The following is a 22,385-nucleotide window of genomic DNA, read 5'->3' as shown; positions in this document are numbered from 1 at the left end:
GAAACTGAAATTACACCACTTGACTCTTTCTAAATTTAGCTGAAACTCTGATTCCAGAGAATCAGAATGGGAATGATTGTAGGTCAGGGTCCTAACAGCTCAGTGAAAGGAGGATGGGTTTGATTTTGCTTCCATAAATAAAATTCATTTCCAGCAGTAATTCCAGCCTTCTTTGTGACAGGTCAGGCAGTGAACAAAGAGTTTCTGCTCCTGGCAGCTGCTTGGACTGGGACAGGGTAATGACAGTTCCAAACCTGCTTGTTTGTAGATGAAGCTGATGATGATGATGACCCTGAGTACAATTTCCTGGAAGATCTGGATGAACCAGACACAGAAGATTTCAGGAATGACCGTGCTGTGAGAATCACCAGTGAGTTCCCCAGCAATTCCCCCTCCTTTCTGGGAAAAGATTTTTGTTGTAAGGAATTTCTGCAGGGTAGCAGCTTAGTTTTATAAACACATCACTTCCCATCTTTCCAACAAGCCACACTTGCTTTAGGTCTTCTTGCAGATTACCATGAATTTAAATTTCATCATGGAAATGAGTTTTAATGTGATATTTTAGAATCCAGACAATCTCAGCTCAAGATTTTTTTGGGCTCAGCATTAAAAAAGGAATTATCAGGGGCCTTTCTTTTTTTGGTCCTCTGTTTGCAAGAAGAGGATTTCTCTTTGTGAGAGAAATTCCATAATTGAGTTGATATTATGACAGCATTGCTGAGTGCTTCTTGGAAAAGGAATTTTCATAATTCTTTTTAATTTTACTTGCAGAAAAGGAAGTGAATGAGCTGATGGAGGAGCTGTTTGAGACAGTAAGTGATAAACTGAGTGTGGCACTGAAGAACAGAGCTGTCAGTGTGACATGGGAGGGATCTGAGGGGGTGGATCTGAAAAAACCACTCAGTACCAAGGGCTCTGCAAAAACTGGGTCCTTTTTAGCCTGAGGAAGGAATGTCCAGGGATTTCCTGGTGTGAAGGTCTTGAGGAATTTCCTGGTGTGAAGGAATTCATAAATTTCCTGAAGTGAAGGAATTCATAAATTTCCTGAAGTGAAGGTCTGCAGGGATTTCCTCAAGTCAAGATCTCTGCTGAGAGGATCATCATGAGCTTAATTAGCCAAAGGTTAATTTATTCCTTGAGCTTTCTCCTCCTGATTTGCTCCATGTTTGCTGCCAGTTCCAGGATGAGATGGGATTCTCCAACATGGAAGATGAGGGGCCAGAAGATGAAGATGTTGTTGCAGAGTCTAGGCCAAATTTTAACACCCCCCAGGCTCTCAGGTAGGAACATTTGTTTGTGGTCCTGATCTCCTCTGAGGAAAAACCTCTCTCAAAGAGAGAGATGGTCTTGGCAGCTCAGGCTGTTCTGGAAGCTCTGAGTTATTTTTCTTCATGGGATTGGACAATTAAATGGATCCATTTTGCCACCATTGACTTTATTGAGAATTAAAAACAATGAAGAAAGTGGCAGAAAAAGCAGGAGTGGCTGCACTGGGGTTGGTGCTGAAAACAGAGATGTGTGAGTGTGCAGAAAGGAATTCTGTTCTTCAGCCTCTATGCTCTACAGAGAATCCTGGAATGGTTTGGGTTGGAAGGGAACTTAAAACTCATCCCATTCCAGCCCTGGAAGACTTCCACTGTCCAACATCATTGCAGAAATTATAATTTTCTTTCCTTTTTTATTGCCTTGCTGCCCTGACTTTATTGTGATGGCAGGAGATGCTGGAGGAGCTGTTTTAAATGTGGCACCTTTTCATTAAACAGCTTGGTTGTGTGTTGGCCTTGGGTAAAGAAAATGATTGCCTGAGATAGCTGAGATTAGGAATGAGGTGTCTGTGAAGTTTGGATGTTGGATTATCATTTTTTGGAGCTTGGAGCATCCTGGGACAGTGGGAGATGTGGAATGAGATGATTTTGCATTTCCCTGCAGCCCAAAGCATTCCATGATTCTGTGATTTCTCTCCAGGTAATAATTCCATGGATTTCAGCAGCTACAAAAAAAGGAGCTGCAGGATGAGTGGGGTCTCCTTGTTTATGGGGCAGAGCAGCTCAAGATTAAGCTGTGTCTGTTTGGGAAAGGAGCTAAAGTGAAGGCTGGAGTTCCTGGCTGCTCTCTCTGGGCTGAGCAGTGCCAGAGGGAGAGCAGCAGCTCTGAAACCAGCTACAAACTGAAATCCAGGCAGCTCTGTGCTCTCTTACTTGTTTTTGCCTTTGAGAATGGGTGGTTTTATTAATTTCTCTTTATTTTCTCTTTTTCTTTCTCTCCCCTTTTCTCTCTCTTTCCCATTTTCTCCTCCCAGTTGTTTCTCCTCTGGATACAGAATTCTTAAAGGCAGAAATATCTATTTCCTAGATTTGTTGTTGTTTTTATGGTTTTATATTTTTATGATCTTGCATTAGGAGCATCATGGAATAAGTCTGTAACTGACCTCAGGTGACCTTTAGTGCTGGGGTGCACTAAAAGACTTTTCTGTGTAAATAACTCAGATTTTTTTCAAGCTGGAGTTATTGTTGAGTAGTACAGGAATGACCATCCCTGAACTGTGCAAACAGAGTAAAATGCTGTAAGGAAACATTAATAATTAATAAATCATACATTTATTCATCCAATTTGTTACAGATTTGAGGAGCCTCTGGCCAATTTGCTGAACAAGCAGCACCGGACAGTGAAGGAACAACTGGAGCAGCTGAGGATGAAAAAATCCTCAATGAAAGCAACCCAAGAGAGTGAAAAATCCAAACCCCCAAATGAGAAACCCCTGCAGAATCTTGTTCTGGACAGTGCACAAAGGAAGAGGCTCCAGCAGCAAATGCAGCAGGTGATGCTGGAGATGTCTGATCTGAGGAGGGACAGGGGAGGACAAGGCACAGCAGGGCTTTGCTTCCTTGTCCTTGTTTTGGGGACAGGTGTCTGCCAATAAAGGCAGAAGCTTCTCTTTGAAATGGAGAATGTAAACCTCCTCCCTCCAAATTAATGTCATTTTGAAATGAAGGGGCTCTCAGGCAAAGAGATGGGAATAAGGAATAACAGTTGTTTACTAGGAAAATTAAAATAGAAATACAATATTACAAAGAATAATCCCAAAACACTGCCAGAGTCAGAATCCAAGCTGACACCCATCAGTCAGTCAGGGTGTTGGCAGCAGTCCCATTCAATGGTGGCTGCATCCTCCTGCAGTGGCAGATGTGGTTCAGCTGGAGAAGGTGCAGTTTCCTCTGAAGGTCCAGGGATGATGTGGAAAGGTCTGTTTTTCCTCTGGAATCCAGTGGTGTCCAAAATCTCAGTTTTTCTCTGGGTAGGAAAGGCTTGGCTCCTCCCCTGGCTGGAGCATCTCCCAGTGGGATGATGGAATTTTATCAGTCATGCACTGGGACTCACTGGCCATGAACAGGAGATATCTCCTGGAGGGAGGATGGGCTGTGGAAAGATAAAGATGATTGCCCCAGCTGGTTGAAAGCTGGCCCATTAGCAGATAATATGTGCCAGGAGATAAAGATCACTGCCACACCCAGTTTTAAACAATGGCCCATTAACAGGAGATATCTCCCACAGAGATAAGAATTGCTGCCACACCCAGTTTTTAACAATGGCCCATTAACAGGTGATAGCTCCTGGAGGGAGGATGGGCTGTGGGAAGATAAAGATGATTGCCCCAGCTGGTTTAAAGCTGCCCCATTAACAGATAATATGTGCCAGGAGATCAGGGTCACTGCCCCAGCTGGTTTAACAGCTGGTGACTGAATCCACATTTCTGGTCACATCCTGCATTGCAACCCAAGACATCCTTCAAGGAATTTATTGGGAAAATCTCCCTGTGAATTGGAGCTTTATTAGGGGATATTTACCTGATATCACATGGAAAAACAGCTGGAAGTGAAGTGCAGCTCAGTTTTTGGCATCTCTTCTCATGGGAGGTATTGCCTTGGCTGGGTCTATCTGTCAAAACTCTGCTTTCACCAAATTCTGTATTCTGTATCAAGAATATTATTCTTGATCTAGTTAGGATTCTTTTAATTTTTTTTTCCTTCCACCACACAAAACTGTAAATTCAGAAATGGGCAGTTCTGAGAGATGAAATCATTGCTGCTAAAGAAATAATTCTGTATTTATGTAGGGAAAAAAACCCCTTTCTGTGTTAGTTATGATGTGACTTTGGCACAAAAACTGGGAAACTGCCTCAAGTCTTCAACAGATGATGTGTTCAAAATTTGTGTAATGAGCTTTCTGCCAGTTTATTAAAGTTTCTCCTCAATTTTCTCTTGCTTACAAGATTTTTTTTGCAGGCAGAGATTTTTGCTGTGCTCAGGAGATATTTCTTGTGCTTTTATATTTGTGCTTGCCAGTTTCTTGAATTTCTGATCAACTGAAAGAAACAATTTGTCTGATTTTATTCCTCAAGCATGTTCAGCTTCTGACTCAAATCCATCTCCTGGCAAGTTTCAACCCTGCTCTCAATTCAGAGGCCAGCACCACCCGGATGTTTTTGGTAAGGAATGCTTGAAATCACAGATCCATGAATTCAAACCATTGCTGGGCATTCTTAAAGAGATTAATTTATTTAGTGGATCTTATTAAACTGAGAACTGAGGTTCTGGAAAAGAAAGGGATTAAAAAATAATAATAATACTTATGGAATGCCAGAAGGGTTTGGGTGGGAGGGACATTAAAATTCAAGCATCACCTTCTACAACCCCAGGGTGCTCCAACCTGGCCTTGGGCACTTCCAGGGATGCTAAATCCCCAATTCATCCAGTAAATCCTCTATCCCTGGCTTTTTAATGCCCCAAAGAAAAACTTTGAAGTAATTTTTTTTTTTTTTTCTGTTTTTTTTTGCAGAACGAGCTCGGGAGCTTTGCCCGCAGCTCCAGTTTGCTCCGGGTGCCCCTGAACCCCAAATTTCAGACCATGTTCCAGCCCTGCAACCTTCAGGGAGCCCTGCAGCTCATTGAGGACTTCCATGCCCAGGTTCCAGTGGATTGCAGCCCTAGAAAAGCTGTGAAGAAGAATGGTGAGGGAGTGGGGAAAGCATTGGCAGGGAGAGTTATTTTGTGTTTTAAGGGAAATTCCTAATTTGGAGCAGCTCTGGGGTGTCTAAATTGTCATTGTGGGACTGAGGCACCTTCACAGTGACCCAACAGGACCCTGCAGCATCCCAGCTGGTCCCAGTCAGACCAGTTCCCTCCCAGTTCAGCTCCAGGGTCCTTCCAGCCTTTGAGGGGGCTCAAAGTGGCCACTTGGTCTTTGCCTTGCTACAGAGCAAAGGAAAGATGGAAGGGGAAAATAATTTTACCTTTTGCTGATATAAACTTAGGGGGCAAACTAAGAAATTTGCAAATTCTAAAAACAAGAAAAAAGTCTATTTTTACAGTCCAAGAAAAACAGCATTTTCAAAAAGTGAGTGGTGAAAAACATTCATCCACATCCCCAACTGCCCTTACCTGTTAATTTTTTTCACAGCAAATGATTTCTCATGTTTGCCAAAGCAAGTGGCTTGGATTTTGGCAACAAGGAAAATCTTTATGTACCCAGAGCTGCTGCCAGTTTGTTCCTTGAGAGCAAACCCTCACCGAGATAAGATTGTCTTCACCAAGGCAGAGGACAAGTAGGTGCTTTAATTATTGTACAAAATTTGTGGAAATTACATTTATTTAATGAATTTCTGGGCTGCAATCCTTGAGGAGAGCTGTGCCACATCCCAGAAGCTCCCTGAGATGTTTCTTATCATCTCCCCTCCCTCTTTTCCTGTCCAGCTTGTTGGCTTTAGGGCTGAAACATTTTGAAGGGATTGAGTTTCCAAAGCCTTTGATCAGCAAATATCTCCTGCCCACCAAAACTCCTCATCAGCTGACAGTGAGGATCAAGAACCTCACCATGAACAGAGCCCCAGACAACATCATCAGGGTAAGGGGCACCTTCTGGGGTTTTTTCCAGCAGGACAGAGCTGCTCTGTGTTCCAGAAGCCTCTTTGTGCTGACACTTCCTTAAAATAAAATGTCATCCTTTTGTTAGCAATGAGGATTTATCATTTTATTTATCTTAGCCTTTGGATTGGTGAGTACTTAGATTACTGTTTTAACTCTTTAGAGCCCAATTAACAGAGTGCAGCTCAGTAATCCTAATAAAAATTCATACAAGTGACCTTTTGAGTAGCAAAACTTGAAGACAAGTGTGGTTTGCAGCCAGCTGGGCAATAATCCTGTCCTGTAAGCTGCAGGGAACTGAAGAGAGAGTAAGAACCATGAAACAACACCTGCACATCTACCTGAACCTCTGAGACAGCAACCACAATGGCAGTGAGCTCCTGAATTTTAATATTCCTGTAGGTAGAACCAATGAGCTCCTTGCTTCTTCCATTTTAACATTTCTATGGGTAGAACCTTATTAAAAAATTGCTTTATTCACACCAAAACTTGCCCACATCCCAACCCTCCTTCATCCCAGCAGTTCTTGGGTAGGTGAGCTGAACAAAACCACCTTTTGTCACCTTGTCTGCTGTCCCCTACAGTACTACAGGAAGACAAAGCAGCTGCCTGTGCTGCTCAAATGCTGTGAGGAAATGCAGCCCCATGAGATGAAGGCACCCATGGAGAGAGAGGAACATCGACTTCCCTTCTGGTTAAAGGTATTTACTGCTGATTCTTGTTCTCTTTTTAAGAGCTCAGCACTTATTAGTTGCTGCAAAGTTGTTTTTATTGTAAAGGCAAAATAGCCCAAGTGTTCAAATCCATGCTAAAAACACAGAGTCTCAAATAGAAGTAAAATTCTGATTTGAAGCAGAAGTAGCTCCTGGGAGGGCTGAAATTGCAGCTTAGTACAGAATCCTAAAGGCAGATGCTCCCTGGGTTTTTTTTTTCCTTTTATTCTTTCCTTCTTTTTTCTTTCTTTATGTGGTGCTAGTGATGATGATGATGGTGGAGGAAGAGAGAGTTCTCACTGCAATACACAAATTTTTATTTACAAATTACCCAATGAGCTAAAACCACAAAACTGAAGCATTTCTTCTAAACCTACTAGAATTCTAGTTTTATAATAGGAAAGTTTGTGCATAACTTGTGCATATAACCTATTCTATCTGAAAAATGTAAGCAGTATTCTTATTATCTTTTTATTATGACTAAATCTCACTGAAGCTGTTTTTGAAACTTGTTTTCTACATGGATATCTAGGATTATATTTTTGAGCTCTCACTGAAATTTGTTTTTAAGACTTGTTTTCTGCACTGATGTGTAGGGTTTTTATTTTTTAAGGCACTTAAAACATATTTTTCCTTACTTACTTAAACTTACACCTCTATTTCATGTATGAATGACTTAATATACTTTAATCTATCCAAAGGCTTTAATTCTAACCCTGCATTTTGATCCCTCTCTGAGGAATTCTGTGTGTTTCAGACTCCAACACGCACCCAGGGCTGGAGGGGAGTTGTTGTTTGCTTCATTTCTTGTGGGTTTTACTTGGATTTTATGTGGATTTTCCTTGTGGGTTTTTCTTGGAGGCACAGATGGCTGTGAGTCAGCAGGACTGTGCCAGGGGAACAGCTGGACTCAGGTGCTATAAAATCCAATTCTTTTCATCACCTCCTGTTACACAATCAAGAGATCAAGAGAACTGGATTTTTTTTGTTGCCTTGCCACCAAATCTTTTTTTTATTAAAGCAACCTTTATAAAGGAGTCCAGTCTTGTTTTTCTCAGGATCTCAGAGTCTCCTAAAGGCTTGGCAGTGCAACTCATGAATTTAAAGTGCTGTTAAGAAATATACAGTAATATAAAGGAAATAAAACCTGTTTGTAGAAAGTAGGAATGCAGGAACAGCCTATAAATAATCAATTCCAATGAATCCTTGCTCCCTCCAGGCAAGCTTGCCCTCCATCCAGGCTGAACTGAAGCAGCTGGCAGAAGACACTAAGGATGCACCAGCTTCACCTGGTGGAGAATCTGCTATTTTGGGATCAGAAAAAGAAACTTCAGACACAGAATGTGATGACAAATACCCTCTGCTGATGCCCAAGGGGCTCGTGCTCACCCTGAAACCTTTGGCCAACCGATTCTCCAGGAGGGCCTGGAGGAGACAGAAGTCAGCAGCTCTAAAACCTGTCCTGATCAGACCCAATCCCTGTCTGCAGCCCAGCTCCAGCCCTGCCAACATCCAGAAAACTCTGAAATTGTCCCAGTCAGAGGCTGCTCCCAGCAAGGTCCTGCTCAAGCTGCCTCGGCCAATCCAACCGGCGCCACTCGTGCAGCCCTTGAATGTTCCAGCTGTGGTGGGAGGTGGGGATGGTTTGGAATTCCAAAGTGTGCTTCCCAGTGCCCATCCAGACTCCAGACAAGCTTTTCCAGCTGCTGTGTCCCCAGCTCTGGTGTCCTCAGAGGCAGTGACTCTGCAGCCCAAGCCACCACCAGCTTCAGCTGGGACGAAAATGAACAAAGCCTGCGTGGGGAAGGGCTGCCAGAGGAAAAAAGGGACAAAATCTGCCCCAGTGATCAAACCTTCCCCTGTGATCCAGCCCTCCCCTGTCATCCTGACTGTCCCTGCCACCACAGTGAAGGTGGTTAACATTGGCAATGGCTGCAACATGATCCAGCCCCTCAACCCTGCTGTGGGTCAGGGCACTCAGGCCATTCCAGTCACAACCCTGCTGGTGAACCCATCCACCTTCCCATGTCCTTTAAATCAGCCTCTGGTCACCTCTTCCATCCCATCTCTGATTGTTTCTCCCAGCCCTGTGGGTCTGTCTGCAGCTGCTGTGAAGAGTGAAGGGGAGGAGCAGCTGACCCTTCTCCCTGCTCCCACTGCCTTTCCCAAAGTGGAGCCCAAAGTGGAGCCCCCAGAGCTGTTTGTTCCTTGCTGTGCTGTGTCCCCTAAGGAGGAGGGTGGGACAAACCCTGGCACACCCCATGATGGCACTCAGGACAAAGGGGACAAGGGGGACTGCTGCAGCTGGGCAGTGGGAGAAGGAGAGGGCAACACCTCAGAGCCATTGCCTGTAGAACTCTTGCCTCACTTAAAAGATCCTGATAAATCAGTGAAAATCGAGTCAGAAGATTCAAGTGATGATCCCAAAGAAGCAAACCTGGCACAGAAAAGGGATCTTTTATGTACTGAAGGGAAGGAGGACTTCATGCTGGGCCTTGGCCAGGAGCTGAACATGGAGGCTGCCTGTTCCTGTGGGGATGAGCCCAAGAAGGAGCAGCTTCCCTGCGAGGAGAAGGGAGAGGAGGAATGCCAGACTCTGCCATCCCCTCCCCAGGCAGAGCAGCAGGGGGAGCCAGGGGGGGCTACTGGGCCAGCAGGCAGCAGTGACTCCCCAAAAAACCTGCCTTGCCCAGCAGAGGGGGAGGCAGAATTCAGCAGCCCCCCAGGGAGGCCAGAGGACTCATCCAGCATTGATGGTCAGTCTGTGGGGACACCAGCCGGCCCCGAGGCTGCAGGAGACAGGGAGGGGCAGGAAGAGGAGGAGGAAGATGATTTTGATGATTTTACACAAGATGAGGATGAGGAAATGTCATCAGCCTCAGAAGAGTCTATTCTGTCAGTGCCAGAACTGCAGGTAAAGATAAAACTTTAATAAAACCTTTAAAGGCAGCTGTGGGGGTCCTGAAAGACCCTGTGGAGCCAGGACCAATCCCACTGGGAATCCCACCCCACTGGGAATTTCACTGAGATTGCCCCTGGGAATCCTGCTGAGAATCCTACTGGGAATTCCACAGAGAAATTCCCTGAGCATCCCTCTGGGAATCCTATTGGGAATCCCACTGGGAAGCTGGGCTGTAAATCTGTAAATCCTGGAACTGTGCTGGATACAGAAAAATTGGATGTCCCTGCACAGATTTTAAGATAATATTTCAAATCTGCAGATTTAAACTCTGCTGAGCAGCAAGGTGAGGCTGCTCTCTTAAAAAAAAAAAAAAAAAAAAAAAAAAGAATTTTAAGTGAAAATGACTTTCCAGCTCACAATTTTGGCAAACTTTTAAGAGCTTGAAGGAATCATTAAGGAATAATTAAGGAGTCATGAAGGAATCATTAAGGAATCCTTCTAATTTAATACCTGATCTGCTGATATTTAATTGTGGACAGTACAATTATAAGCAGTTCTGGAGGGGTTTGGATTCTGTTCCTTAACAAAACTTTTAGTTGTGCTGGAGCTGATCCATGAAATTGGCTGATGGAGTCATGAGGAAGTTCTGAATTATATCAAACCAAACAATAACATAAAATAATGAGATTTTAAAAAATTAATTTCTTTCTAAGGAGACAATGGAAAAACTGACCTGGCTTGCAACAGAGAGACGTTTGAGCCAAGAAGGAGATTCTGAAGAAGAGAATTCCCAGGAAGAAAATTCTGAGCCTGAGGAAGAGGAGGAGGAGGAAGGGGAAGGAATGGAGAGTTTGCAGAAAGATGATGAAACCTGTGGAGATCCATCAGAGGAGCCAAAATCTGCCTTCACCACAGCCAGGGAGGCTTCCCCACAGGTGGAGACCCACAGGATGGCAGCAGGTGAATTTTGGGGGTTTTTGGGATGCCAGCAGTCAGGTTTTTTGGGATGTCAGTCAGTCAGGGTGTTGGCAGCAGCCCCATTCAATGGTGGCTGCATCCTCCTGCAGTGGCAGATGTGGTTCAGCTGGAGAAGGTGCAGTTTCCCTCTGAAGGTCCAGGGATGATGTGGAAAGGTCTGGTTTTCCTCTGGAATCCAGTGGTGTCTAAAATCTCAGTTTTTATCTGGGTAGGAAAGGCTTGGCTCCTCCCCTGGCTGGAGCATCTCCCAGTGGGATGATGGAATTTTATCAGCCATGCACTGGGACTCAATGGCCATGAACAGGAGATATCTCCTGGAGGGAGGATGGGCTGTGGAAAGATAAAGATGATTGCCCCAGCTGGTTTAAAGCTGGCCCATTAGCAGATAATATGTGCCAGGAGATAAAGATCACTGCCACACCCAGTTTTAAACAATGGCCCATTAACAGGAGATATCTCCCACAGTGATAAGAATTGCTGCCACACCCAGTTTTTAACAATGGCCCATTAACAGGAGATATCTCCCACAGTGATAAGAATTGCTGCCACACCCAGTTTTTAACAATGGCCCATTAACAGGTGATACCTCCTGGATGAAGGGTGGGTCATGGGAAAGGTAAAGATGATTGCCCAGCTGGTTTAAAGCTGGCCCATTAACAGATAATATGTGCCAGGAGATCAGGGTCACTGCCCCACCTGTTTTAACAGATGATGTCAGAATCCACATTTCTGGCCACATCCTGCATTTCCACCCAACTCACTGCCCTTGTTCTCTTGCACAGGAGAGAACCTGAAAGCCCCAGGGAAGAGCAGGAGCTCCCACAGGACCAGGAACAAGCGTGGCCGGGCTCGTGGCAGCAAGGACACATCCAAGCTGCTGCTGCTGTATGATGAGGACATCCTGGAGAGGGATCCCCTGAGGGAGCAGAAGGACCTGGCCTTTGCCCAGGCTTACCTGAGCAGGGTAAGGCAGCTCAGGAATAGGAGCATTGCAGATTTGGGGTTCTCTGATGCAGAACTGTTCTGGCTGGGGTGGAGTTATTTCTTCTTACATGTCATGGGTGGTGCTTCATTTCTCATGCTGAGAGTTTTGGTGCTTTTGCTCTTCCTCCTCCTTCTCCTGTGAGCTGGAAGTGAAGGGCTGGGAGTGCTCAGCACCAGAACCTTCTGAATTTCTGAGCTTCTCAGTCTGCTTTGGGATTCCTTCTCTGCTGAGCTTTCGTTTATCTTTACAAAGAGATTTGGTTTATTCAACAAAATTATTGCAGTGAGCAGGGGAGATGAAAGATTACTCAATTAAAAGAATTTAGGGAGAAATTCCTGTCTGTGAGGGTGGTGAGGCTGTGGCACAAGTGCCCATAACCAGGCTTGGAGCAACCCGAGATAATGAAAATTTTCTCTTCCAATCCCAGGAGTTAGAATTAATTAATCTTTAATATCCTTTCCAACACAAGCTACTCTGTGATGAATTTATTTTCCCTCCTGGATGGTATCAAGCCCTGTTGCTCCCCCAGGTCCGTGAGACCCTTCAGCACATCCCAGGCAAATATGAGGATTTCCTGAGGGTGATCTACGAGTTCGAGATCGGCGCGGACAGACGGACGGCCGTGGATCTGTACTGCACCCTGCAGAAAGTGCTGCAGGACTGGCCACAGCTGCTCACTGACTTTGCTGCCTTCCTTCTGCCAGAGCAAGCTTTGGAGTGTGGGCTGGTAGGTGGAGTGAGAGGAGAGGTGAGATTTTAGCATAGGTGGAGTGAGAGAGGTCAGATTTTAACATAGTTGGAGTGAGAGGTCGGATTTTAGCATAGGTGGAATGAGAGGTCAGATCTTAACATGAGTGCTTGTATAGGAGTGAAATGATAAAGATTTCTTCCCAAGGCAAGAGAAGCTGGTGAATAAATCACTTCTTACCTTGCTGCTTTTATTAATCACAATTGGAAAGTTTTTGGTGTTGTTTGTAAATCTGCTGGGTGTGGCTGTGGAGGATCAGCTTTTCCCACTTGCATCACATCTGACTGTAGAGATCACAGCAAACAGAGCTTCTCCTGTCTCCAAATCTGCCTCCCACTTTGTGGGATAAAGTTTTTCACTTGTTCCATTCTTATCTTATATACAAAGCCAAACTTTATACTTCATGGAACTATTGATTATACAAAGTTGTGTTTCTTTTCCTCTGCCTCTTCCCACTTTTATGAAGAGCATCAATACAGTGAAAAACAAAGACCAGGACAGGAATTCTACAGCTTAAGTAAATTTGAGATGCTTGGGAATACGTGCTTGAACATGAGGGTGAATCTTTTTTTTTTTTTTGGCCAGTTTGAGGAGCAGCAAGCCTTTGAAAAGAGCCGCAAATTCCTCAGGCAGCTGGAGATCTGCTTTGCTGAAAATCCTGCCCACCACCAAAAGATCATCAAAGTCCTGCAGAGCTGTGCAGACTGTCTGCCCCAGGAGATTGCAGAGGTAACCTGGGACCCTTTTAGTCCCAGCCTGGGTCCCTGTCCTGCTCCTGGACATCACAGGAGTGGCCCAGCACATTCTCCTTTTTGGGGGTACAGCTCAAATTCATGTGGTCATAAAATTATTTGGGTTGGGAAGGTCATAAAGCCCTCACTGCACTCCTGTCATGGGCAGGGACACCTCTCAGCACCCAGGTGTGCTGGTTTGAAGGACAGGTGTCTGCCAATAAAGGCAGGAGCTTCTCTTTGAAATGGAGAATGTAAACCCACTCCTTCCAAATTATTACAATTTTGAAATTAAGGGGCTCTCAGGCAAAGATAGGGAAATTAGGAATAACAGTTCTTTACTAGGAAAATTAAAATAGAAATACAGTATTACAAAGAATAATCCCAAACACTGCCAGAGTCAGAATCCAAGCTGACACCCATCAGTCAGTCAGGGTGTTGGCAGCAGTGCCATTCAATGGTGGCTGCATCCTCCTGCAGTGGCAGATGTGGTTCAGCTGGAGAAGGTGCAGTTTCCTCTGAAGATCCAGGGATGATGTAGAAAGGTCTGGCTCTCCTCTGCAATCCAGTGGTGTCCAAAATCTCAGTTTTTATCTGGGTAGGAAAGGCTTGGCTCCTCCCCTGGCTGGAGCATCTCCCAGTGGGATGATGGAATTTTATCAGTCATGCACTGGGACTCAATGGCCATGAACAGGAGATATCTCCTGGAGGGAGGATGGGCTGTGGGAAGATAAAGATGATTGCCCAGCTGGTTTAAAGCTGGCCCATTAGCAGATAATATGTGCCAGGAGATAAAGATCACTGCCACACCCAGTTTTAAACAATGGCCCATTAACAGGTGATAGCTCCTGGATGAAGGGTGGGTCATGGGAAAGGTAAAGATGATTGCCCAGCTGGTTTAATGATGGCCCATTAACAGGAGATATCTCCCAGGGAGATCAGGGTCACTGCCCCAGCTGGTTTAACAGATGGTGACAGAATCCACATTTCTGGCCACATCCTGCATTGTCAAACATTATGGGATGATCTCAGGATATGCAGGAAGTTGTTCCCTTGCAAGCACCAATTCCCATCTTGCAGCTGTAACAAGCTGTGGAATTTTTACTCCCCTTGCCCTGAGAACCCTTCAGAGGACAATGAGATGCCATGAGACTCATTTTTTTCTGGATTTTTGTTCCAGCTGAAGACCCAGATGTGGCAGCTGTTGAAGGGCCATGACCACCTGCAGGATGAGTTCTCTGTTTTCTTTGATCACCTTCGTCCCTCAGCCAGTCGCATGGGGGATTTTGAGGAGATCAACTGGACAGAAGAGAAGGAATATGAGGTAGAACAATCCTTTTCCTAAAACCAGACATGAGAAAAACAGAGATAAAAAACCTATTTGAACTGGAAAATTAGAGAGTGGAGTTCCAGAGATAGGGAAGCAGTGGGGTGGGAGAGCTGCTGGACTGAAGCAAACTCTTCAAATTTCTGAACGGGATTTTTTGTTTTCTGAGGGAAACAAAATTTAATCCCCTGAGGGCAGCTGTTGTTTGTTTTGCTGCAGTTTGATGGGTTTGAAGAGGTGTCTCTGCCAGATGTGGAAGAAGAGGATGAGCCACCCAAAATTCATGGAGCCAACAGAAACAAGAAGAGGAAAGAGATTGGAGGCCAACAGCAGGATAAGGTGAGCCTGGTATTTCTTACCTTTGAAAAAAATGAATGAGGGATAAATTATAAATTATAAATTATTGAGAGGCTGGCAACAACCTCCCAGAAGTGGCAGAGATGGGATGGGGATGTTTCTGCTGTGCTTTGTTGCCATCATCCCTTCAGTTCTCTGCAGCTCCCCATCCCCCCTGTTCCATGTCTGTCTGTCTGTCTGTCTGTCAGCTCAGTCTGTCTGTTTGCAGGAGCTGGAGTGGGTGGATGGGCTGAAGGAATGTTCCTGTTCCTGCCATGAAGGGAGTGGTGATCTCAAGCTGAAGAAAAGCAAAAGGAGGAACTGCAGCCACTGTAGCAGTAAGGTCAGTGGAGGAGCCTGGAGTGCCAAATTCAACAATAATAATGAGAATTATATTTAATTTTATTTTATAATTCCAAAGTGAAGAGCCAGGAATTCCTGGGGAACAAAGGCTGAGCTGTGGGTGGGGTAGACAGAGCCTTGATTGTGCCTCTGATTTGGTTTTTTGCAGGTGTGTGAAAACAAATTTTATAAAAACAAAGATTCTCAAGAGCTGCCTGCCAGCCTTGCTCATCCAGAGTCAAGTCCCCAACCAGAGGGGAAAGATCCTGGGATGTCAAAGGAAACTGGAGAAGAAAACCTGGAGAGCAGAGAGGAGGGAGAGGATGTGCAGAGCAGAACCAGAGCTGTCTCTAGGAAAATGGAATCTCTGTCTCCAGGTGGGTGAAATCTTTGTCTGCCTCTGTACAAATGAGCAGAGGCTCAGGCATTTCTCACACACATTTATTGATTATAATAAGAACTTTTAATAATATTTTCACTCTTTTTTTTCTCCACTCCTCCACTCTGGATGATCTAAACCCTTTGAGCATTCCCTTCAACAAAACTTTTCCTGCCTAGAGAATATTCTCATTTCACAATGATTGCTCCATTTCAGCTTTTCTTGTCAGGATATTCCAGTCCCCATTCCATGGTGCTGGTTCTTTTCCAGTTTCCATTTTAGCACAGCAGTTCAGAACCACCATGTCTCTAATCTGCCTTTAAACAATCTCTGTGGTGCTATTTTTTTTAATCTCCAGCCTGGTACAGACAAGGAAAAAACTCAATTATGGCAGAATAAACACCAAAATGAGATCTTTCCTTCCTGGAGCTCATGCTGCTGTTGGGGACAGAAGTTGGGTTTGTAACCAGGGTGTCAAGAGCAGCACTAGAGAGGTTTTCTCTGGGCAATGCACTTTTTAAATCCTCATCACTTCCTCATTTTTTTTGAGGAAAATTGGCTGTAGATTGTCTGCTTTGAGCTACAGGTGGGGAAAAAATGCAGGTGCTGCTCCCAAACTGTTCTCAAATTCAGCATTAGGCTCTGGAAATAAAAATCCTTTTCCAAATCAGGGAATGAAACCTCCAGGGTTTTTTCCTTACAGCTTCTCTGACCTTGTTTGGGTTTCTCATCAGGATCTCACCTGGAAGGAAGGGTGGCTTCCAGCAGACCTGGATCTTGTGAAAAACCTTCCCAGGGTTCAGAAGGTGCCAGTGCAGCTGTGGATGATGCCAAGGACAAGCCACAGCTACAAAAAACTGCTCTAAAACTACCTCAAGAAACCAAAGAGTGCCCTTGCACTGAGGGACTAAAGGGGAATTCAGCAGCAAATTCCCCAATGCAGAGCCAGACTGAAGAGCATCACCCTGAACCAAAACCCAGAGGAGCAGCCAAAGAATTCCAGGCATCTTCTGCTTTACCCCTGCAAGGAAGAGCTGAAACAAAGCCAAGCTGGAGCACAAAAAGCAACAAAACAGCACAGAGTGAGAGCTGCAGGTTGGATTCCCAGCACAGAGCTGCTCCTGAGGGCAGAAATAGCAGCAGCAGCTTCCAGCAGGAGGCCAGAGCTGGTCCAGGGCACAGGGAGCAGCAGCAGAGAGTGGCAGAGGCCACAGTTTGTGCCAAGAACAGCAAAGTCAGCTCCACTGGGGAGAAGGTGGTGCTCTGGACCAGGTATTGCTGCCTCCCTGCCCCTTTCTGTGCTCAGGGTCTCCCCCAGCTCTCACTGGTTCCTGGATTTTCAATCTGTACCCCCCATTCCCTGCCCCCCTCCCTTGGGACATGGCTCAGCCCAGCAGCAGCACTGGCTGCTCCTGGCAGGGCTGGGCTTGGCACATTTTGGGTTGGGAGAGAAGATTTTTCCTTTTTTTTCCTCCTTTTTTTTCCTCCTTTTTTTCACTCCTTTTCCTCTCCCCCTTTTCCCCCCTCTCCCCCCTTTTCCCCCTCTCCCCCTTTTTTCTCTCCCTTCCTTTTTTTCCTCCTTTCCCCTTTGATTCTCCTTTCCCCCCCCCTTTAAAAAACCTAAAAATTTTAAAAGTTTCAAACCACTAACACCAACCTAAAGCAGCTCTGAGCTGGATCCTGCCTTTGAGGGTGGCAGAAGATGCAGAGGGAGGATATTTGCTCAGGAATTGCTGAGTTTGGCACAAGGCTGGGGTTGCCTGAAGCTGCTGCTGCTGTTTTTGGGTTTTCACTGAGTTTTTTTGTGCAGGGAGGCTGACAGAGTCATCCTCACCAGCTGCCAGGAGAAAGGAGCTCACCTGGACACCTTCCATGCCATCTCCCAAAAATTGGGCAACAAAACAACCAGTGAGGTGAGAGAAAGGGAGGGGAGGGAGGGACTCTCCATCATTTCAATCTTCCTAAACATCAATTTGATTAAAAAAATCAACTCATTTGCAAATAATCAAAATCAAAAGCAAACTCTGCTGTGTTTTAGTGGAGCCCTGGTCCTGCTGCCAGGGTGACATTTGCTCTTTGAGCTGCACATTTGCTGCTGGACTTGGTTCAGTGGCTCCTGTACAAAAGATCAGATTTTTGTCTCTGAATCCTCCCAAAATGCCAAATTTTACCTGGAGGGTGGAACTATTTTTCCAGAAAAAAAAACCCAACCTTTTGTTTCTCTTTATGATTGAATCCTGTATGAAATACCAATGTGTACTAATTTTTTTTTTTTTTTTTTTTGTTACAAAACACCCTGAAGTTTGTAATATGAAATTCCATGACACCTTTCAGGTCACCCTGGATTTTTTTCCCTTTTTTTCTGCAGGTGTCCCACAGGTTCAAGGAGCTGATGAGGCTTTTCCACACATCCTGTGATGGCAGCTCTGAGGATGAGGAAGATGCCACCAGCACCAGCAACACAGACCAGCTGTCAGATAAAGATCTTCTGCTTTCTGAGGAAGAACCTGATGACTGAGCTCAAAAACTACTGACTGCACTAGTTTATTTTTTTCTTTTTGCCAGTTTGCTGCTAGACAGGTGTTGTGGAAAAAAAAAAAAGTTTGCACAGGTACTTGAGACAGCACCTTCCTTTTTATTTTTTTTTTTTTAATTTTTTTTTATTTTTGGTTCAATTTCCTGCTGCACTTCCAGCCTGTACCAAACCAAAGGCAGGAAGGAAGAGAAAATTCTCTAAAACCTCCCTGAGGAATTTTGGCAGTGAAACAACAGAACTTGTGGACACTGCCCTGGCTTCAGGGTGAAGGTTGGGCCCAGCATTCTCTGACCAGAAGCTGTAAATATTGTACCTTAAAATGTCAGTTTTCATGTGGAACAAACATATGACTTTTTCTAAGTTGTGCTGATTCTATGTGAGATAGTTACAGTCTGAATTCTCTATTTATTTTTTGTGGGTTTATTTGAAAATGGGCAGAGCAAATCCACTTTGCACAGTTGGAAAAAAAAAACCCCAACCAAAATACATTTAAAAAAAAAGCAGCTTTCCTCCTTTGCAACACAACTATATCTGGAGAACTGAGACCAGAAATAAGAAGATTTTTGGTGAAATGAGAAGAAAGCAGCAGCTGGACCATCTCCAAAACCATTCCCTTTATTTTGGGAGTGATCTTCAAGCCACTCTCACTTCCCCCAGCAATAAAAGTGGATTAATCTGAATCTGCTTCATCCTCAGATCCACCTGCTCCAAAATCTGTCTCATAGCACTGAGCCAGAGTCCTGAGCTCCTCCAGAGCCTCCTGGAATTCATCCTCTTCCATCCCAACCATGCAGGATCTGCTCCAGTGCTGTGCTGGGGGTGCCTGCAGCTGCTGGCAGAGCCCTGAGAGCAGAGATTGCAGCCCAGAGCAGCTCTGCAGAGCTGCCAGAACAGGGATGCTCTCCACACCTGCAGGAGGACAGAGCAAAATCCTCACCTGAATTTTTTCTGCTTTCTGCTGCTTCACTCTAAGTTCAAAAATTTAGCTGCTCCACACACTCAAAACTCATAATCCTCCAACACTCCCCAACCTGTAACCCTCCAACACTCTCCAGAGGTTGTTTTTTTTATTAATGGGATCATTTTTTACCTCTCTTAGGATCTGATATTTGTGTTGCACAGTTGTTACCTGCTGAGGAAAAGGCTTGAGCTTTGTCCAGGAGGAAACCTCTTCTGCTCAGGAGAGGAGAGAAGAATTGGGGGAAGGGAGCTCTGGTGTCACAGGGCTGCTGCAGCACGTGGGATGTGCTGGGAGGAGATAAATGAAATTACCCAGAGCTCCTTCAAGTGCTCCCTGTTGGAAAACAGCAGCTCCTGTGCTCACCTGAAAGCTCCTGGGAATTGAGTGTGCAGGAATTGCTGCAGCACCTCCTCAGAGCTCTCACAGCTGTGCAGGGGAGACTTGGGCTGGCCCAAGCAGCTGCTGCAAAGAAAATTCAGAGTTTTCCATCACTGCCTCAGCTGTTTTGCTCTAAAATTAGCAGCACTCAGTCACTAAACTGCTCCTCCCCAATGGAGGGAGTGTGGATTCCTCCAGTGCAGTTCAAATGCTGATTTTTTTTTTTTTTTTTTTTTTACCTGCTGGTTTTCTCTTGGCAAATTCCTCGTAGCACAACAGACTGAGCAAAACAGCAGCTGCCTTTTTGCTCCCTCCAGCAGGACAGAAGCTTCCAGGGCATCTCCTGCTGCTGGGCACTTAAAATATCAGGGAGCAAGGATCCAGCTAAGGCAGGGAAGGGGAGAGCTGCCCAAGCAGCCACAACCTGGATTTGGAGGACAGAGCAGAGGATGGAACACCCTCCTGGCAGTGGGGGTGTGCAGAACAGCTGGAATTTATTCTCACCTTCCTCCCAGAGAAGGTGAGGGAGTCAGCAAAGTGCATCATGGAGCCCTGGGAGGTGCAAAGTCTGTAGGGAACTGTGAGGGTGTCAAGTGCTGCTGCCAAAATTGCACTGCTGTGGTAATTGAGGGAGGCCTGGGGAGGAGAGAAAGGCAGGAATAACAGGACAGCTCACAGGTCAACCCAGTTTTGTGTATTTAACTTAGCCAGAATTATAAATTATGCCTTTAAAACTGTGCCTGTTAAAACAGTTATGTCAGGGTTGGGATAAGCAGCCACTGTCTTAACAGCAATTCCAGCCCAGCTGTTTGTTAACAAATGCATCAGTGCCCATTTCTTTATCTTTCTTTGGCTCCTTACAGCTCCAGTGAGGCTGGAGTTACTCCAAGCATGGAGAATAATGCCAACCCTGCAGGCAGCACCCTACCAGAAAGCACAGCTAACAAAAAAAATATGTCAATATTTTCCAAAGAAGAAAACTAGAGATATTGAAAAGTGGCAGCTAAGTTCCAGTGGAAAAGCAGGAAAGCAAAAAGCCTAGAAAACACTTTGAGAGGGGTAAAGGTGGACAAGTTCAAAGCCAACCATGATCCCAGTGCAGGACTTACCTCATATTTTATGTATGGAAATGTCACAGGAGGCTGTGGCTTGATTCCCAAACTCCCACTGAGTGACAGGGGGCAGAAGAAGGAGCTGTGACGACAGAGGTGGGCAATGCCCAGGGCTGTGTTCATCAGTCTGTAAAAACTGGTCTGAGGGTCCTGGGAGGGAAAAAAAAAAAAATAATCCAGCCTTTAGAATCTTAAAGTGTGGACAAAAATCTGTCAAAGCCAGGCTGGGCAGTGTTGGTTCTCCCCATACTCACTCCCCCAGGACTCAGGACTGGAGTCAGGCCCCAGGTCAGGATCCCTTTCCTTGAATATTCATCGTGGAGCAGCTCTGTCACCTTGGCACCAACTCCAGAGAATCCATTGTGAAGGTCACAGAGGACCTGAAACCCCTGTGGGAAACAATGGCAGCACCTCAGATCCTGCTTCATCTTTAACAGAAAGTTTCTTGAAAGCAAAAGGAGCTTGGAAAAGGTGGGAACCTGAAGGTAATCACACTCCTCAACATAGAAATGCAGCCGATCTTCCAACTCCTCAACACAGGCAGGGTCCTGCAGGAGACTTTCACCTTGCCCAAAGGCTTCCAGACAACCACAATCCCTAAGGGAAGAAGATGTAAAAAGGGAGTTTTTTATCCCTTTTCTTCATCCTTGAAGGCAAAACTCAGCTCCTGGCCATACCCATCGTGCAGGTACTGCTTGATCACGTAGAGACTTTTGGGGTGCAGGGGCACGTTGAGGAAATCAGACCAGAGGCGAATGGAAGGAGTGACCTGGGACCCTGCAAGGACACAGATGGGAGAGCAAAGATCCTTTCAGCTCTGTGAATGCAGAAATCACTTTTTAACTTGTCCAGTTTTTTAGCCCATTTGCTGCTCTCTATAAACCAAGCGCTCTCATCCCATAGTTTTCCACGGAATTCTGCCTTTCTCCAACTTCATCCCAGCCAATGAATCGAACCCACGGCACACACCTGGCCTCGCAGCACCGGGATCCCCCTTCCCGTCCTGGGCAGCGTCTCCCTATGGGAACAATCCCGGCGCGCAGGTTACGGGGCGTTCTCCGGGCGGCGGGCGGGGAGCGGGGCGGGATCGGCGCTCACCCGGCGGCTCCCGGTGTCCCGCGGAGCGCAGCCCCCGCCCGGGCCGCGCTCCCGGTAATCGGCCACGGCTCCGTCCCTGCGGCAGAGAGAGGCGGCAGCTGCGGCGGCCCCGTTCCGTCCTGCCCCATCCCATTATCCCGTCCCATCCCATTATCCCGTCCCATCCCATTATCCCGTCCCATTATCCCATCCCATCCTGTACAGCCCCGTCCCGTCCCATTATCCCATCCCATCCTGTACAGCCCCGTCCCGTCCTGCCCCATCCCATTATCCCGTCCCATTATCCCATCTTATCCTGTACAGCCCCGTCCCGTCACATTATCCCGTCCCGTCCCATTATCCCATCCCATCCTGTACAGCCCCGTCCCATTATCCCACCCCATTATGCCATCCCATCCCATTATCCCATCCCATTATCCCATTATCTCATCCCATCCCGCACTCACCAGCTCACCGGAGGCTCCGTTCCCGCCCCATCCGCTGTGAGCGAGCCCACACCGCCTGCAAGCACAGCCCGGTCACGGCGGGGCCGCCCGGTGCTCTCGGTTCCCCCCGAGCCCCCTCCCCATCCCCACCCCGCGCTACCTTTCAGCTCCAGCGCCACCAGCCGCGGCGTGGGGCTCTCGGTGCCGCCGGGACCCCGCCCGAACCGGAGCAGCGCGGCCGCGCGGAGCTCGGCGGGCTCGGGGGCGCTGCGCAGCGCGGCGGCCTGCGGGGAACGGCGGCGATAAACGCGGATAAACGGCGATGAACGAGAGATCAGAGCGAACCCCGACCCATCCCGCAGCTCCCCCCGCACCTGCAGCCCCCACCAGTGCGCGCCCACGCAGCCCGAGTAGTGCCCGAGCTGCAGCGTGACCGCCTCCCCCGGCATCGCCGCAGGAACCGGGAGCGCGTCACGGCGGGACCGCCCCGGACGGGCGGGGACCCAGCGGGGC

At 46.5% G+C, this 22,385-nt stretch overlaps 2 protein-coding genes across 3 annotated transcripts in view; one reads left to right on the top strand and one right to left on the bottom strand.

Annotated features, from left to right (window-relative positions):
* The window catches only part of LOC306813756 (GON-4-like protein), a 26,929-nt gene extending 8,351 nt beyond the window's left edge, over positions 1–18,578 (top strand). The window contains exons 12-32 of the mRNA XM_079329356.1: positions 269–370; positions 772–812; positions 1,177–1,280; positions 2,620–2,818; positions 4,400–4,486; positions 4,837–5,008; positions 5,458–5,602; positions 5,751–5,901; positions 6,506–6,622; positions 7,854–9,548; positions 10,250–10,496; positions 11,297–11,478; positions 12,029–12,226; positions 12,833–12,976; positions 14,159–14,302; positions 14,525–14,644; positions 14,871–14,984; positions 15,153–15,360; positions 16,097–16,634; positions 17,173–17,275; positions 17,731–18,578. Coding sequence (XP_079185482.1) covers positions 269–370; positions 772–812; positions 1,177–1,280; positions 2,620–2,818; positions 4,400–4,486; positions 4,837–5,008; positions 5,458–5,602; positions 5,751–5,901; positions 6,506–6,622; positions 7,854–9,548; positions 10,250–10,496; positions 11,297–11,478; positions 12,029–12,226; positions 12,833–12,976; positions 14,159–14,302; positions 14,525–14,644; positions 14,871–14,984; positions 15,153–15,360; positions 16,097–16,634; positions 17,173–17,275; positions 17,731–17,880 — 4,961 coding nt within the window. The 3' untranslated portion in view covers positions 17,881–18,578. The remainder of the gene's footprint in view (positions 1–268; positions 371–771; positions 813–1,176; positions 1,281–2,619; positions 2,819–4,399; positions 4,487–4,836; positions 5,009–5,457; positions 5,603–5,750; positions 5,902–6,505; positions 6,623–7,853; positions 9,549–10,249; positions 10,497–11,296; positions 11,479–12,028; positions 12,227–12,832; positions 12,977–14,158; positions 14,303–14,524; positions 14,645–14,870; positions 14,985–15,152; positions 15,361–16,096; positions 16,635–17,172; positions 17,276–17,730) is intronic.
* MSTO1 (misato mitochondrial distribution and morphology regulator 1) lies at positions 18,493–22,385 on the bottom strand. 2 transcript variants are annotated; one of them, XM_079329403.1, is made up of 14 exons: positions 22,247–22,385; positions 22,033–22,156; positions 21,894–21,948; positions 21,448–21,523; positions 21,319–21,367; positions 21,027–21,126; positions 20,829–20,946; positions 20,604–20,738; positions 20,347–20,499; positions 19,742–19,873; positions 19,477–19,661; positions 19,223–19,321; positions 19,028–19,146; positions 18,493–18,807 (listed from the first exon to the last, which is right to left on the bottom strand). In XM_079329403.1, exons 1-14 carry the CDS (start codon positions 22,319–22,321, stop codon positions 18,569–18,571), a joined length of 1,659 nt encoding a protein of 552 aa, XP_079185529.1. In that variant the 5' UTR covers positions 22,322–22,385; the 3' UTR covers positions 18,493–18,568. The 2 variants fall into 2 exon arrangements, with proteins under 2 accessions (XP_079185529.1, XP_079185530.1); XM_079329404.1 differs by having other exon boundaries at positions 19,223–19,318.

The sequence above is a fragment of the Erithacus rubecula genome, assembly GCF_903797595.1.
Source record: "Erithacus rubecula genome assembly, chromosome: 33".
Taxonomy (NCBI): domain Eukaryota; kingdom Metazoa; phylum Chordata; class Aves; order Passeriformes; family Muscicapidae; genus Erithacus; species Erithacus rubecula.
The sequence above is the reverse complement of the archived record's forward strand: the minus strand, read 5'-3'. Positions and strand labels throughout refer to the sequence as shown.

Bases quoted from the DNA above. Each gene is read 5' to 3' on its own strand.
- MSTO1 (XM_079329403.1), bottom strand. From the start codon at position 22,321: ATGCCGGGGGAGGCGGTCACGCTGCAGCTCGGGCACTACTCGGGCTGC. The intron at 22,157-22,246 runs GTGCGGGGGGAG...CGTTCCCCGCAG, and splicing joins CGCACTGGTGGGGGCTGCAG to GCCGCCGCGCTGCGCAGCGC. The intron at 20,500-20,603 runs GTGAGTATGGGG...TTTCCCTCCCAG, and splicing joins CAGTCCTGAGTCCTGGGGGA to GACCCTCAGACCAGTTTTTA.